This window comes from Apodemus sylvaticus, chromosome 13, assembly GCF_947179515.1.
Source record: "Apodemus sylvaticus chromosome 13, mApoSyl1.1, whole genome shotgun sequence".
Taxonomy (NCBI): domain Eukaryota; kingdom Metazoa; phylum Chordata; class Mammalia; order Rodentia; family Muridae; genus Apodemus; species Apodemus sylvaticus.
In genome coordinates, this window is record NC_067484.1 from 19,055,610 (window position 1) to 19,072,987 (window position 17,378).

General features: G+C 43.5%; 2 protein-coding genes across 3 annotated transcripts in view; one reads left to right on the forward strand and one right to left on the reverse strand.

The window, feature by feature from the left end:
* The window catches only part of Pstpip2 (proline-serine-threonine phosphatase interacting protein 2), a 102,104-nt gene that overhangs the window by 17,850 nt on the left and 66,876 nt on the right, over window positions 1–17,378 (reverse strand). For both annotated transcript variants that reach the window (XM_052155325.1, XM_052155324.1), the window contains exons 5-6: window positions 13,750–13,856; window positions 6,196–6,258 (exon numbers count right to left, since the gene is read on the reverse strand). In XM_052155325.1, coding sequence (XP_052011285.1) covers window positions 6,196–6,258; window positions 13,750–13,856 — 170 coding nt within the window. The remainder of the gene's footprint in view (window positions 1–6,195; window positions 6,259–13,749; window positions 13,857–17,378) is intronic.
* On the forward strand, window positions 14,315–15,123 carry LOC127663693 (ubiquitin-40S ribosomal protein S27a-like). The gene has a single exon (XM_052155326.1). The coding sequence runs from the start codon at window positions 14,382–14,384 to the stop codon at window positions 14,733–14,735; it is 354 nt and encodes a 117-aa protein (XP_052011286.1). The 5' UTR covers window positions 14,315–14,381; the 3' UTR covers window positions 14,736–15,123.

Consider the following 17,378-nt stretch of genomic DNA (forward strand, 5'->3'; position numbering starts at 1 on the left):
ACAGAGGTCAAAGGGATACAAATTGGAAAGGAAGAAGTCAAACTATCACTATTTGCAGATGATATGATAGTCTACCTAAGTGACCCAAAAAACTCCACTAGAGAGCTCCTACAGCTGATAAACAACTTCAGCAAAGTGGCAGGTTATAAAATCAACTCAAGCAAATCAGTGGCCTTCCTATACTCAAAGGATAAAGAAGCTGAGAAAGAAGTTAGGAAAATGACCCCCTTCACAATAGCCACAAACAGTATAAAGTATCTTGGTGTGAAACAAGTGAAAGATCTGTATGACTAGTTTCCCTTTCTTTAGACATAATATATTTTCTTTTGAGTAATATAAATTTCTTTATACTGGATCAATTCATAGAAATGTGATTAACTGCTGAGAGGTGTATATAGCTGAGCTGGTAAGATGCCTCGGTAGGGAAAGGCACTTGCTGCAAGCCAAACAACTGCAGCTTGATTCCTGGAACCCACACTGTGGAAAGACAGAACTAACTCCCCAAAACTTTCCTCTGATCTCCACATCTATACCATGCTATGTGCACAATAATGTGTTTAGTGAAATGAAAAGAAGTATAAAATAATCAGTGTTGAACGGTATGCATGTCAGACTTTCTCTAAAATGTCTGCAGCATTTAATTCTCCCAGAAATAATTTGAAAGTCTGTGTTCCCGCCCCCCCCCCCAATGCCAAGAACAGGCAGCATGCTTTATCTTTCTTCGTGCTCACATGAAGATGCTGGTGGTGCTGGCTAGTCTTATGCCAGCTTGACACAGGCTGTAGTCATCTAAGAGGAGGGAACTTCACCTGAGGAAATGCCTCCATAAGATCCAGCTGTAAGGCATGTTCTTGGTTAGTGATTAATGGGGGGGGGGCACTGTGAGTGGTGCCAGCCCTGGCACTGTTTGAGCTCCTGACCTGACTTCCTTCAGTAATGAGCAGTGATAGGGAAGAGTAAGCCAAATAAACCCTTTCGTCTTCAGCAAGCTTTGGTCATGGTATTTCACCACAGCAAGAATAACCCCAATTAAGACTTTAGTCTATCATCTTATTCACAACTTATTTTTGTCTTCTGTCATTACTAAAGTGGCACATTTTCTATTCCATGTCTTTTACCTATTGAGCTATTGAATATGTTTTATTTTGTTTATATTCTTTCTTTCTCTTTTTTTCTTTTTTTGATTTTTCAAGACAGGGTTTCTCTGTATAGCCCTGGCTGTCCTAGAACTCACTCTGTAGACCAGGCTGGCCTAGAACTCAGAAATCCGCCTGCCTCTGCCTCCCAAGTACTGGGATTAAAGACGTGTGCCACCACTGCCCGGCTATTTTGTTTATTTTCAAACAGATATAAAATATTTATCTCGTTATTTCATGCAACAAAATTATGATAATCACATCTTTTAAACTTATAAATAATGTATGAAGGCTTTCAAACATTTATATTTTGCAATCTACGAGGAATGTTGAGGGTTTTCATTGACATTTCAGTACTAGGGACTGAACCTGGTGCTCATGTAGCCTGCAACTGAACTATAGCCTGAGCCCCTTTTAACTGATTGTAAAAGTGCAGCATGCATTAGAAACACTAAACAGGGAGTCTGGAGAGATGGCTCAGTGGGTAAGAACACTGGCTGCTCTTCTAGAGGTCCTGAGTTCAATTCCCAGCACCCACAGGGTGGATCACAACCATCTGTAATGAGATCTGATGCTCTCTTCTAGTGTGTCTAAAGAGAGAATACAGTGTACTCACATACATAAAATAAATAAGTAAATCTTTTTAAAAAGAAGGAAAAAAGAAGCATTGAGCATCTGTATGGTATACAAGTTACAAACACATCCCCAGCCCTACCCCCACCCCCATTTCACAAAAGTAGGGTCACAAGATGGCCCATCTCGTAAGTACTTGACAACCCGAGTTCAATCCCTGACCCACATGTGGAATGAGAGAACCTATTCTTGTTGGTTGTTCTTGACCCCCTACATGTGCAGGAAATAAATATTGGAATATGTCTAAAGTATATCATTTTCACTTAAAGGTGTCTTAAATTTTAATGTTATGAGATAACTCATTTTTCTCTTTTATTGTTTAATAAGGTATGTTAAGTAACTTTTTCCATGTTGTAACATATTCTTCATAATTGTATATTTTTATAAATCTATCTGTTTTAAATCTATTTTTTTAATTTATTGATATATTTATTTACATTTCAAATGATTTCCCCTTTTCTGGACCCCCACTCCCCGAAAGTCCCATCAGTCCCCTTCCCTCCCCCTGTTTTCCCACCCAACCCTTCCCACTTCCCTGTTCTGATTTTGCTCTATACTGCTTCACTGAGTCTTTTCAGAACAAGGGGCCACTCCTCCATTCTTCTTGTACCTCATTTGACGTATGGATTATGTTTTGGGTATTCCAGTTTTCTAGGTTAATATCCACTTATTAGTGAGTGCATACCATGATTCACCTTTTGAGTCTGGGTTACCTCACTTAGTATGATGTTCTCTAGCTCCATCCATTTGCCTAAGAATTTCATGAATTCATTGTTTCTAATGGCTGAATAGTACTCCTTTGTGTAGATATACCACATTTTTTGCATCCACTCTTCTGTTGAGGGATACCTGGGTTCTTTCCAGCATCTGGCAATTATAAATAGGGCTGCTATGAACATAGTAGAGCATGTATCCTTATTACATGGTGGGGAATCCCCTGGGTATATGCCCAGGAGTGGTATAGCAGGATCTTCTGGAAGTGAGGTGCCCAGTTTTCGGAGGAACCGCCAGACTGCTTTCCAGAGTGGTTGTACCTATTTGCAACCCCACCAGCAGTGGAGGAGTGTTCCTCTTTCTCCACATCCTCTCCAACACCAGCTATTTTTAACTCTGTGTGTCTGTATGGGGCTCCTGGGAGCACAGTGGCCTCAAGTGCAGTGCTCATGGAAGTCAGAAGAGGGCACCAAACAGCCTGGTGCTGAGTTACAGGCAGTTATGAGCCGCAGGAACTGAACACAAGCCCTCTGCAAGAACATGGCTGCTCTTAACTGCTGAGCCATCTGGCTGGCCCTTATTATTGGTTGTTACTGCTCTTGTTTTGAGAGATGGACTCTCTGTAGCCTTGGCTACCCTGGAACTTGTTGTGTAGACCAGGCTGACCTGAGTCTTAAAGATCCACCTGCCTCTGCCTCCCAAGTGCTGGGATTTAAGGCATGAGCCACCAGGCATAGCTCTAACTGTATTTTAAAAACTACCTACTATATATAACCCTTCTCCCATGGTCGGTCACTAAATCTTTCTAGTTCTTATTATTACAGCTAATGAACAGGTTCACGCCTTTGTTCTTCTGGTTTCTGGATGATTCCTGGAGGTAAAGTCTTAGATTCTTAGCATAATATTGTTGGGATTTTGTGGTCATATTTAAGACCAAAAAAAAAAAATTGGGGGAAAAAAAAACCTCCCTTTTAAAAAGTAGGTGCCCGGGAGAGGCCACCTTGGTTAGGAGTTCAAGGTCATCTGTTTACCAGGCTATGTGTGTGGCACTAGCTCCCCTACTGGGGGACCATCAGGAATGGAAGTGTCTCTTCTTCCAGAAAGAAGCAGTGGCCAGCACTGGGGAACCTGAGCCTTCACCCCTGCTTGACCTACTTGATAGTAATCAGGCCCTTCCCCTCCTGGGCTGGGGGCAGTGAGAAGTCAGAGCTTCGCGCATGGCCAGAGGGGAAGTTGAACTCTTATCCGCAGATAACAGTAATAAGGCACTTGGCTCACCCCGTGCTGGAGCTCTATCACAGGAAACCAACTAAACTCGACTTAAATAACCCAAAGCTTTTTTATGATATCGTAAATATACCAAATTAGTTGAATAGCACCCAAACCAAGAATTAGAAAAAAAAATATCAAGCTGAATGGACAAAAGCAACCAACAGATTCCAATAGATGTTAGAATTACCTGACTGCAAAGGTAATTCTACAACTACACACCCAAACAACCTGAAGTAAAACAGCATGGCAAAGCTACAGAAACACTAAGCAAAGAAATAGAAGATAATAATAAAAAGGGCCCAAGAGGAAATCTCAGAACTGGAAAGTAGCTTAGAAACACAGAAACAGACCCATGAAGAAGAGGAGACAAGGGCTGAACAGACAGCAAGGAACGAACACCACCCAGTGCGAGCGTATTTAGTATTTTCTCATGGTGGTGACCAAAAGGCAGCTGGTGGGAGGAAGGGGTTCTTTAGGTCACAGCCCATCATGGCAGGGAAGGGACGATGGAGTGCAGGGCATCTGAATCTGGCGCTCCTCACAGCTCGGTGCACTGGACCAGCAGCAGGGCAAGGGAAGCGGCCCTGTTTGATAGGCTTTCCCTCTTTCCCATTATTGACTCAGCCCAGGCTGTAGGACGAACGTGGCCCATATTCAGGGCAGGATGCTCATCCTTAATTCAACCTCTAGGGAAAGACCTTCATAGAAAGACTCCAAGGTAAATGCCCTTAATACCCTTGGTTTAATCCAATCACACTGGCAATCACTGAGGTAACCATCTCTGAAGACAGACTTTAACAGAGCCCCTGGGACCTTTTGTACAAAGAGAAGCAAGCCGAAACTCAAGGACTTGGAATCCTAGAACAGAAGACGGGCTAAAAATATAGTTGAGAAGGAAACTGGGGAGAGTCCAACTTTTTAAACACCTACAGATTAATGGTAACCGAACTCCAAACTAGAAAATCCTAAAGGCACCCAAGGCATATGACTGAATTACTAAAAGCTAAAGACAAAGAAAATGTCTCAAACAATGACAGCAATGACATCTTATCTCAAGGAAAAAGCAACTTGAGTGACACAGATCTTCCTGGGAACAATGGGAACCAAGAAGGAGAAGGACGGTAACACTGGAGGAGAAGAACTGTGAAAGTACAATCCCACGAGCCGTCAGGCAATCAGAAAGCGCAAAATGGGACAGCATTACAGACTCCACGACAAGGAAGAATACAATTGTGTCACGCACGGGAAAACGTCTCGTGTCATGTGTGTTTCACCACAAGAAACAAAGAGAAAAAGGAATTACAAAAGAGCTGAATGCTCACACGAGCGAGCTTGACAGCCTCTGTCAGATCCCTGAGAGCCACACTGTGGAAGGTCAGAGCCAACTACCGACAGTTATCCTCCGACTTCCACAGGTGTACTGCACGGGCACACACACACACACACACACACCTTTTTCAGGATTTATGGAGAAAAGCTGGATGTGTATGTGTCTGTATGTATGCATGTATCTATGTACATATGTGGGAGGAGAGGAAGGGAGAGAGGAGGTGTGTGTACCTATGTATGTGTGTCTTTGTATGTATGTGTGTGTGCCTGTGTATCTGTGAATATTTGTTTGTGTGTGTACATTTGTGTGTATAGATGTGTGTCACATGATTTTGTATCATAGCCTAAAATATTTAAGAGGAGTTGTTTTAATTTTTTTCAGGTGTCATGTTAACTTCTCCAGCAGAGCTAGACAAACATCCACTCACACCCAATCAGGCACCAACAACAGACAAAGAGAAGATTCCAGTCAACTCTAGCTTGGTGAACTAGTGAGTTTGACTGCAGATATTTATAGCAACAAGGGTGAAGGGTCACCTACAAAAGCAGGGACAACAAACGGGTATCTATACCACAGAAAAAATGTCTGCCCCTCCCCAGAGCTGTATCTGTCCATGTGCCTTCGTTGAAAGCATGGCTTTGTGACCACACTGTGGCCATTCATTTCTGCCCTGTGAACCTCTCTCTCCTTCAGGAGGGGATGTTGTTGGGCCCACTCTTGCCAGGGATATTGGTAGCCACAGCAACTCCAACTTAGAAGGCAGCAGCCATGCCATGCAGGAGGAGAGAGTTCTGCACCAGCTATCGGGAAACAAAGCACTGTTACACCGGCTCTCCCATCTTCAAGTTTCCTGAGGCCTAACAGGAAGAGAGCCAAGTGTTTTCCTTAACACTGCACCAACAGATGACTTAATAGGCACATCGCTTGAGTAGGGACACACTCATGCCCAGCACAGAATCTCAGATGATGTCACTATTGCAATGACAGCAGCAGCAAGCACTGAGAGATGACATAGTTGGAACATCCCTTGAGTAGGAACACACTCATGCCCAGCACAGAATCTCAGATGAAGTCACTACTACAATGATAGCAGCAGCAGACATGACTCACATCCATGGCTTTCTTGAACTGTGAGCTCTTTTGTTTGTGGGCGGCATCCATTATTGTTTCTGTCTGCAAAAGAAAATACAGGTACTGTCAATAAAAGCCATAAGTTACTGCCGACAGCAGCTTGTCTTGAGGGCTAAGCCTCCACTGTGGGGTTTCCCAGTCATTTAGTCCTCACAGCACCCAGAAGCTGGATGTGCTATATAAATATCCCACCTCACAACAGTACAGAACAGAGAGGCGCACAGTCTAAGGACTGTGACTCGGCTGTGTTCCCCTGCTAAAGACTCTGCTTGTCACTTAATCTGGGCACTCACACAGCAGGCCCTGAACACTCAAGATATGGCCAGGAACTCACTGGTCCCCAGGGAGGGCTTTCCTCCGTGAATCTAGAATCCAAAAACTTTGGTTTCAAGAAGAAATACTAAATTTTTGTTAAAATAACATTTGTGTTTTAAAAGAGTCTTTGTTCTGAAAGCTATGTCAGCACAGGCAAATTAGGTACTCAACCCCCACTCTGTGACCCCTAGATGACAAATGCTTTACACCAAGTTACTAGGGACGATGGAAGTGTTTATAGCACTGCTAACGGAAGCTGTTCTATGATCCTCTGCCTCATCTAACCCAACAAGGTAACTCCATGTAGTTCCCTTGAGCAGGGTCTTCATTATGTTTGTGATGACCAGACATTTGTTAGTCAAATTAATAACATACATTACCTATGGTAAATACCTCCTATTATCCAGCACTGCTACGTGCAAGTTTATTTATTTATTTATTTATTTATTTATTTATTTATTTTGGTTTTTCAAGACAGGGTTTCTCTGTATACCCCTGGCTGTCCTGGAACTTACTCTGTAGACCAGGCTGGCCTCGAACTCAGAAATTTGCCTGCTTTTGCCTCCCAGGTGCTGGGATTATAGACATGCACCACCACCACCACCCAGCAGCCGTGCAACAGTTTCATGCTCACAGTATCTCTTCTATGTAAGTGCTATATCTCCATCTTTCTGATGGCAATAAACTTTGTGAGCCCCAAAACACAGTCATGTGGAGGCTGGAATGAGGAGGACCCTCATAGGCTCACATATTTGAGTGCTCCATCCCCCACTTGTGGAACTGTTTAGGAAGGATTAGGGGGTGTGGCCTTGTTTTGGAGCCATGTCACTGGGAGCAGGCTTTGAGCCCACACTATTCCCAGCTAGCTTTCTCTCAGACTCACGGCTGTTATCTCAACAGCAACCACTTCTGCTCCAGAGTCATGCCTGTCTGTGTGTTGCCATGTTCCCTACCATGAAATCATGGGTCACCATGTAAAGCTGTAAGCAACAAGAAACTTTTCTTCTATAAATTGCTTTATTTGTGGAGTCTGCACCAAAATGGAAAACCAATTAAGGCAGTCAGCAAATAGGAAAGCTACATTGCAGGAAGGTGGCAGCACATGAATTATCACATCAGACAAGCATAAAATGGCTTTTCAGGATATTGGGATGAAATGCTTAGGGTGGACTCACTTCAAACAGGATAAATGAAATTCCCCCAAGGGAGCTTCAACTAGACCAGAATTCACCTTGTAGCTTTCTCTGAAAGAGAGATAGCAGGAAGTACCTATTCCTCTGCTAAGGAGGAAGACAATGCAGAAACAGTAACATACAAATCCCACATGGATACAAGAGCCATGACAGACCCAGGCCACAGCTGCTGGGAAGCTGAGATTCACATAACTGACCAGGTGACTGCCATCAAGAGTTAGCTTTACTCCTTAAATAATGACCACTGGTTTCTTGAGCCTACTTGAGCAGATCAATTCGGAGTGCTGGGCTTAGCCGGGCGGTGGTGGCACACTCCTGTAATCCCAGCACTCTGGGAGGCAGAGGCAGGCAGATTTCTGAGTTCAAGGCCAGCCTGGTCTACAGAGTGAGTTCCAGGACAGCCAGGGCTACACAGAGAAACCCTGTCTTGAAAAAAACAAATCCAAAAAAAACAAACAAACAAAAAAGAGTCCTGGGCTTTGCCATGACCCTTTTAGTCCAAATAAACACTTTGCTAATTGTCTAGTTGATTGTTGACACCAGTTTATCATTGGCAGCCCAATATGTCTCCTTATCTCTCAGTTCTATGTAGCATCTACTTTAGACACTCTCAGCGCTGAGTGACTTACGCTACCTAGTTCTTCATTTCCCATCACTCCCCTCTGCCTTCTCAGGCACACCAGCATTTGAAAGTTGTCAAGATCCTAAAAAGCAGCCATTGACTCTGAGAAGATACAGACAATTTCCGGCCGCTGGAGTAACACTCATTGCTCCAGACCACACTCAGAGTTAGTGGGTGCACGTCAGGTCCATCTCTACCTGCTAAGGAACCTTGACCTAAATATTCTTCTGTCCATCCTCACTTCCAGGGTGACCCACTCACAGTGACCTCAGTGAGTCCAAATTCTCTTCAAGATGTTTGGGGTGGGAGGGGGGAGAAGATATTCATCCAGGACTCGGGTTTTCAGCTCAGAACAAATCTAATGTGAATGTGTTTTATTATTGATAACACAGAGGATGCAAAAAACAAAACAAAAGTAAAAAAACTCATCTATGTCATCTACAAGGTCGAAGAAGGAAGAGGAAGGAAAGGGGGGAATAAGAGATTTGAGAAAATAATTCTGAGGTAGCTTACTGAGGCCTAGGGCCAAGGCCCTGCCCACCTCCAGGAATGAGAGGTTGGCCGCGCTCATTACCTCAGCAGTGGCCTCTAACTCCTGCCTTTACCATAAGAGTGATTTCCTCCAGGAGGTTTTCACCAACCCCAAGTGAGTTTGTATGTCCCTACCAGGTGTTCAGGTGGGAACTTCCTTCCCCTACGGCTGTGTAAGACTCTCATAGTTCATTTTTTTTTTTTAATTTGGTTTTTTAGAGACAGTGTTTCTCTGTATAGCCCCGACTGTCCTGGAACTCACTCTGTAGACCAAGCTGGCCTCGAACTCAGAAATCCACCTGCCTCTGCCTCCCAGAGTGCTGGGATTACAGGAGTGCGCCACCACCGCCCGGCTCTCATATTTTATCTTGATTTTATGTCACATCAGTCTGTCTGGCTATGTGCTGTGCTTAGTAGGATAACATGTCCACCTTGGGGCACATCCTCAAGAAAACACTGCTTGTAGAAGTGAGCAGCTGAAAACATCTAGCCAGCCATCCTTCCTACCTCTCCCGTACCCCCATTTGCTAAAGAAATTAATTAGGGAACCAATAAAACGTTTCAGTAGATAAAGACACTTGCTGTCAGGCCTGGCAATGTGGATTCAATCCCCAGCACCCACACAGTGGGAGACGAGAACCACCTCTTGCAAGTTGTCCTCTGATTTTCACTTATACACCATGGCGCAGACATATATACAATAGATGCATGTTTGCACATGCACATGTGAGCACACACACACACACACGTAGTCACAGAGATCAGAAACAAGACTAGAATGATGATTCAGCAATTAAGAACACTCTTTGCTCTTGCAGAGGATCTGGGTTCAATTCCAGTACACACATGGTGGCTCATGACCTCCGTAGCTCCTGCTCAAGGGAATTTCTGACATCTCTGTCTAACCTACACTGGCACCAGACACACACATGGTATGCAGACACATGTTGGTAAAACACTAATAGATGTAAGATAAAGATTTTTTTGTTTTGTTGTGTTTTTCAGATAGGGTCTCACTGTGTAGCTCTGACTTTCCTGGAACTCACTATGGCCGACCAGGTGGGCCTTGAATTCACAGAGATCTGCCTGCTGCTGCCTCCCAAGTACTGGGATTAAATGCTTGTACCACCACACCTGGCTAAAAATAATTATTTTTAAAATCTAAAAAACAAGTGTATATTTTTAAAGGCAGAAAACATTCTACTTAAAAGTTTATTTTAAAAAGGTAAATAAATGAGTAAATTGGGTGTGGAGACACAGCTCAAGTACAATACCTTCCTTGCCTAGCATAACCAAGACCATAACCAATGAGAGAAAAAGAAAGTCAGGCAAGAAAAGCAAGCAACCAGCTAGTGCCTGCGATAAGTGGAAACGGCTCTATTTCCAAGAAGTGGAAGACCAGAGATGCAGTGTGACAATTTGTAAAAGGGAAGTTAGCATTGGCACATTTTTCCCCCAAAAAGAGGTTCAAAAAAAAAAAAGTTGCTCAAAGTCACCCCAGAGCTCATTGTGAAACGCATAACACAATTTTTAGTAAACACTGGACTTTTCAATGTTTTGAAAGTGTCTCCTGCAGCGAGTGGGACTCCAGCTGAGCCCTGGCTGCTCTGCTGCTGTTCTGAGGCCGACTCCTGGCTCTATGTAACGTTAGCAGGAATGTTCTGGAAGCCATGCAGAGCCAGCACGTTTCCCCACCAGGGCCAGGACTGCTGAGCACCTCCTTTACAGAATCATCTATGGCGGGCGAGCCCAGTTGACTTAGGCATTAAACTTTTTTTTTAAGGTTTTTTGTTTTGTTTTGTTTTGTTTTTTACTGTTTTCACACAAGACATGATATCTCCTTAACTTTTTTTTTTTTTTTTTTTTTTTTTTTTTTTTTTTTTTGGAGACAGAGTTTCTCTGTATAGCCCTGGCTGTCCTGGAACTCACTCTGTAGACCAGGCTGGCCTCGAACTCAGAAATCTGCCTGCCTCTGCCTCCCAAGTGCTGGGATTACAGGTGTGCGCCGGCTCTCCTTAACTTTTTAATTAATTTTTTTCTTTCTCTCCTTTTGGGACAAGGCCACACTGGGTAACTTGCACTGGCCTGGAACCAGACTTGTCCTTGAATTCACAGGAACTAGCCTGCCTCGGTCTCCAAGGTGCTAAGATAGATTATATTTTTTTTATAGTGCATCTGTGCCTGTCTGTGTGTGAGCATGTGTATGTTTTATTGTGTGTCTGTGCCTGTCTGTGTGTGAGCATGTGTATGTTTTATTGTGTGTCTGTGCCTGTCTGTGTGTGAGCATGTGTATGTTTTATTGTGGGTCTGTGCCTGTCTGTGTGTGAGCATGTGTATGTTTTATTGTGTGTCTGTGCCTGTCTGTGTGTGAGCATGTGTGTAAGTGCAGGTGCCACGGAGGCCAGAAGGCCCTGAGCTGAGTTACAAGTGAGCCGTCTTCCATGGATGCTAAGAGCACTGATTGCTGTTCCAGAGGTTCAAACCCCAGCAACCACATGGTGTATCCCAACCATCCGTGATGAGATCTGACGCCCTCGTCTGGTGCTTCTAAAGGCAGCTACAGTGTACTTACATATAATAATAAATAAATCTTAAAAAAAAAAAAAAAAAAAAAAGGACAGAAAGGAATTCAGATCCAGTGCAGTGGCAGTACACCCTCGACTGCTGAGCCAACTTTCCAACCTCCATGTCATTTTGCTGCCATTTCAGCCAGGTGTGGTGACACATGCCTTTAGTTCCAGCACTCAAGAGGCCGAGACAGGTGGCTCTCTGTTAGTTCCAGGACAGCCAGGGCTATGCAAAGAACCCTGTCTCAAAATAAGAAAAGAAAGGAAGGGAAGGGAGGGGGAGGAGGGAGGGGAGGGGAGGATAGGGGAGGGGAGGTGAGGAAAGGGGAGGGGAGGATGGGGAGGAGAGGAGAGGGGAGGGGAGGATGGGGAGGAGAGGAGAGGGGAGAGGAGGTGAGGGAAGGGGAGGGGAGGGAAGGGGAGGATAGGGGAGGGGAGAGGAGGGAAGGGAAGGGAAGGGATAAGAAGGGAAGGGAAGGGGAGGGGAGGGGAGGATAGGGAAGGGAAGGAAAAAGAGGAAGGAAGGAAGGAAGGAAGGAAGGAAGGAAGGAAGGAAGGAAGGAAGGAAGGAAAGAGAGTAACTGAAAGAAAGAAACAAAAATTGTCACCCAGGGCTGGAGTGAACCAGCAATTTAGAGGACCTGAGTTTGGCTCCAGCACCCATGACAGGTCGATCACTAACACCTGTTAAATCCAATTCCCCCAGGAGTCAATGCCTCCATGGGCACCCGCACACGTGTGCACAAATCCACACAGAGACACACGTGTATAACAACTAAAAATTAAAAACCAACTTGTGGCTGGGGGACAAGGGAGGAGTCAAAGTGGGTGGCCAAGAGAGTCTGGAGGAAAGGGGGGTGGGGTAGGGAAGTGGTGTAATTCTATTTGAGTTAAAAACATATTTCAAAACAATAAATAAAAAGTAACTTTTAAAAATCCTAGTTCTGGGCGCACACCTTTTATTCCAGCACTAGGAAGGCAGAGACCGAAGCATCTCCATGAGTTAGAGGCCAGCATGAAAATATAAGAGTTACAGAACAGCCAGGGCTACACAGGGAGATCACATCTCAAAAGAAAACAAAACAACCTAAAATTTCTTTAAAAAGATGGCAGGCCTGCAATGTCAGACAGAAGGATGTGCTACCCAGTGAGTATGGCACCCATGATGATTCCGCTTGGAATAAGCCTCTGGGAGAGATAGACAGCCTGAGAGGACGACTGAAAGGGTTGGATAGGGTTTGATACTACGGCGTTCCTTAACCGTCCATGCTGTCCTTCCTTCACGGTAAGAGACATTGCGCAAGCGCTGGCTGAGAAACAGAAAAAGGCACTGCCGAGCAACCAGCAGCTCTTAAGCTGGGCTCTTAAACAGCACAAGCCTGTAGTCCTAGCACTCCGGGAGGGGGAGGAGCGCGGGGGGGGGGGGGCGGAGGGGAGCAGGAGACTAGGCTAGGTGGCAGTCAGAGGCCAGCCTAGGCTTCGTGAGACCCTGTCTCGAACAAAAAAAAAAAAAAAAAAAAAAAGGCAAACGGCAGCTCATGAAATTATGGCGGAGTGAGACAGGGAGGCCCTATAAATTACTGTGGGCAAACTCAGAGCCACCTAGATTCCAACTTGAAACTGCAGGCAAAGCTTCTCATCTTGAGCAGTTAGGGTAGGAAACAGCCTTAATACTGGCTGTGGCACAGACAAAACAGCATCAGCTAGAGTCAAAAACTAAGATGCAGCAAGGAGTTCACGGGGACCTCCGGGAAGGATGGCAGGTCCCCATAGGTCCACGGATCTGATGCCCTCTTCTGGTGTGTCTGAAGACAGTGTACTCACATAAATAAAATAAATCTTTTAAATAAGTAAATAAACAAATAAATGGAAGACTTGCTTGAGGTACAGGACATACTCTCCTAGACTGAGTCTCTACATGGAGACTCCAATATGTAATTTCTCAAGCCAGAAAAAGGTTATTATTGTTATCAGGGGTGAAAGCCAAGTTGACCTGTTTGGGTTTTTTGTTTCTTTTTGTTTCTTGTTTGGTTGGTTGGTTGGTTTTGTTTTGTTTTGTTTTGTTTTGTTTTGTTTTGTTTTGTTTTGTTGAGACAGGGTCACACTGTGTAACTCTAGCTGTCCTGCTATCCTGAGTTCACTATATAGACCAGGCTAGCTTCGAAACTCACAGAGCTCTGCCTCCCAAATGCTGAGATTAAAGGCGTGCATGACTATGTCCAGCAAGTGTAGCAGTTTCCTAACAGACATGCCTGAGGTTTCTCTGTATAAGAAAGGTGATATTTAACACATACACAAAACCAACCTTTTTCCGCTGCAGTTTCTGCTTTTCCCGGAATTCTTCCATCTTCCTGGCCTCTTCTCTCAGAGTCTGCGCAAGCTGAATGTGACACTGGGCCACATTGTCTACTTCTGTAAAAAGAATTTGTAAATAAAACAAAGTCAAGGTCCACACGTGTCTAAACTCAAATATACACACCTATGCAAAACTCTTCATACAGAGCTGGAGGCAAAGTGAAGAGTAATTCTCTTGGTTACTAATACCCACTGAGGTCCTTCTCATGCCCAACAGAGCCCTGGCTATCAAGACCAAAGTCTCTAGCTTAGCTTCTTGCCACTAACTGTTACTATCCCAGTGTATGCCCAGGGCTTGGGGTTTGGGGCATACAACCAAGATTCCTACTCAATACCCTTACATCCTGAGACCTTAGATTTAATCGTCAACTTGACATGACCTAGAACCACTTGGGAAGAAAGTCTTCATGAAGGACTGTTGACCTATGGGCACATCTTTGGGTGGTTGAATTTTATAAAAGCGGAGAGATCTAGTTGGGCACAAGCAAGTAAGCCAAGTGAACAGGTGAGCAGAGGGGGTAGGCATACATATAATAACCATTATTCTCGAGATCTGCCATTGTGGGTGGAGTCGCCGCCACGATGCAGATTTTTGTGAAGACCCTTATGGGGAAGACCATCACGCTCGAGGTTGAACCCTCGGACACTATAGAAAATGTAAAGGCCAAGATCCAGGATAAGGAAGGAATTCGTCGTGATCAGCAGAGGTTGATCTTTGCTGGTAAGCAGCTGGAAGATGGCCGTACTTTGTCTGACTACAACATTCAAGAGGAGTCTACCCTTCAACTTGTGTTGAGACTTCGTGGTGGTGCTAAGAAAAGGAAGAAGTCTTACACCACTCCCAAGAAGAATAAGCACAAGAGGAAGAAGGTTAAGTTGGCTGTGCTAAAATACTATAAGGTGGATGAAAATGGCAAAATTAGCCGACTCCGTTGAGAGTGTCCTTCTGATGAATGTGGCGCTGGAGTCTTCATGGGCAGCCACTTTGACAGGCATTACTGTGGCAAGTGTTGTCTGACGTACAGCTTCAACAAACCAGAAGACAAGTAGTTGTGTATGAGATAATAAAAACCAGGAACTCAAAAAAAATAACCATTATTCTCTAATATTCTCCATTATTCTGTGATCTTGCCTGTAGATGTGATGAACTCCCTTCCCATGGTGGGCTGCAAATGTAAGCTGAATAAATGCTAAATGCTTTCTCTCTAATTTCTTGTCGGAACAGTTTATCATAGCAAGGAAAATAGAACTAGAGCATTGCTAAGAGCACCATGATTTCAAATTCAATTCCCCCAGCCTCACTACACAATCTCTGAGTGCTTCCTATCTCTGGCCTCTCATGAGCTTAAACAGTTATCAAATATTCACACAACACTTTGGCCTCTGACAGTTATTGGTCTTTACAAGAGAAAGGACAGGGGAAAAATACCTTGTATTTTGTTCAAATTAGGCTGATTATGGTTTGTGTGCACCCTTAATCCCAGCACTTGGGAGGCAGAGGCAGAAGGGAAGCCACCTTAATCTACATAGTGAGTTCAAGAAGGCTAAGCCTTCTTGGAGAGAAACTGACTCAAAAACAAAACAAAACAAAAACAGAAAAAAACAAAACTTAACTAATTAAAGCATGACGTTAAGGCTAGAAAAACTAAATGTCTTAAACCTCGTATGTGTGGGTGGGTGGGTGGGTGGGTGCACTATTTTCTGTGTATGTCAGGAACACAGTACATGTGTAGAGGTGAGAGGAGAAATCTGAGGGCTGGTTCTCACCATCCACCTTGTTTGAGACAGGGTCTCTTTGTTTTTGCCACTGTGCACACCAAACTAGTCAGCCCATGATGCTTCTGAGACTTGCTCTGCTCCTGCCTGGGATACAGACAGGCACTATCATATCTGGTTTTATGTGTGGTCCTGGGATATGAACTCCTGGGATATGGCAGGTACCTACTGAGCCATCCATCCAGGCCATTAAGAAAATAATTTTAACTTGTACTATTAAAATAAGTTTGTAAGTTAGAAGATACACACAGATACACACACACACACACACACACATACACACATACAAAAGAAACAAAGTTAGCAACTTATATAGCAAAAAAAAAAAATATGTTTAAAACACTTTCACAGATGCCCAGCCCTATGTAAGGTGTCTAAATCACACCCCTTCTCTCTGCAAGGGTCAGGGATCTGCGTGGAATCAGGGGCTGGAAAGATTTAAGAGCCAGAGGTGGTGGATGATAGGATAGAGCTGATGCACATAGAAACTCAAGAAGACTGGACAGCACGCACAAGACCTGCACAAGCTCAAGCTAGACAAAATCCCAGTGCAGAGGAAGAGAAGCAGACACAAGGTCCCGCTCCTAGTCAGGAAGCTATTCCCAGTGGATAGCTGCTGGGAGAGGTGGTCAGCTTCCCTGAACAGGATGACGCTGGTGTCAGGCACACTCCAGGGCAGCCAAGCCTCAGGTGTAGTTGCCCAACACAAATTGGACTCATGGGTTTTGGTTTTTGTTTTTAAGAGAGAGTAGAATATAAGGTTGGGTGTTAGAGAGGTGGGGGAGAATCTGGGAGAAAGAATATTGATCAAAGAATAAATAAAAATATTAAAATAAGGATATAGTTGAGAGCTCAACCTGGTTATTCTATACATTAATTATTCTTAAGTAGAATTCATTTTAACTCAAAATATTCCTCTAAGTCCTATAATATTAATACTCTTAGTCTTTGTTTGTTTGTTTGTTTTTCAACACAGGGTTTCTCTGTTTAGCCCTGGCTGTCCTAGAACTCACTCTGTACAGCAGGCTAGCCTCAGACTCACAGAAGCCCACCTGCCTCTGTCTCCTGCATGACAGGATTAAAGGTGTGGACCACCCCTGCCCAGGTTTTGTCCCATACTTTGACAGGTTTTCATCATCAGTCAATTTGAGTATATTGGAATTGCGACATTTCTTTTTAATTTAAAAGAGAAATAAAAATTTCTCTTTTTTCCCTCAAATTATTTAGGCATATTTTTCAGAATTTATGTATGTGTGTGTGAGTATGACTTTTAAAGTACTCTGGTTATGAATTATTTTTATTTAATTGTATAAAGTTTAGATAAGCTCAATTTGTACACTGTTAATGGGTTACCTGGTATACATTAGGCCTCTAAAAACCATAGTTACTCTAGTACTGTTTTATGAATACCTTATGCATCTTAAAAGGTATTTTCACCTTTTTGCTGGGTACAAATGGCTCTATATGCCTTTCAGTTCAAAATAGATGATTCAATTCTTTAAATGCTTCATATATTTACTTTAATGCCTTAAATTATCAGTTTCGGGGGTGGGGGGTGGGGGGATCTAGGTTAAAATTTCCAGCTTCAAAAAAAAAGCACTTTCACAAATAAAGAAGAATATATATATATATATATATATATATATATACATATATATATATATACACTCTTACATATATGCCATATTAAAAATGTCAAATTCAGAAGACTGAACAAATGGGCAATTCATCCTTGAAAAACACATTTGGACTTAAGGGTCCTAAAAGGCAGAGCTTTAAACACAGCACATTTCATTGCTTTTA

Excerpts from the sequence above, each read along its gene's own strand:
- LOC127663693 (XM_052155326.1), top strand. The coding sequence starts at position 14,382 with ATGCAGATTTTTGTGAAGACCCTTATGGGGAAGACCATCACGCTCGAG.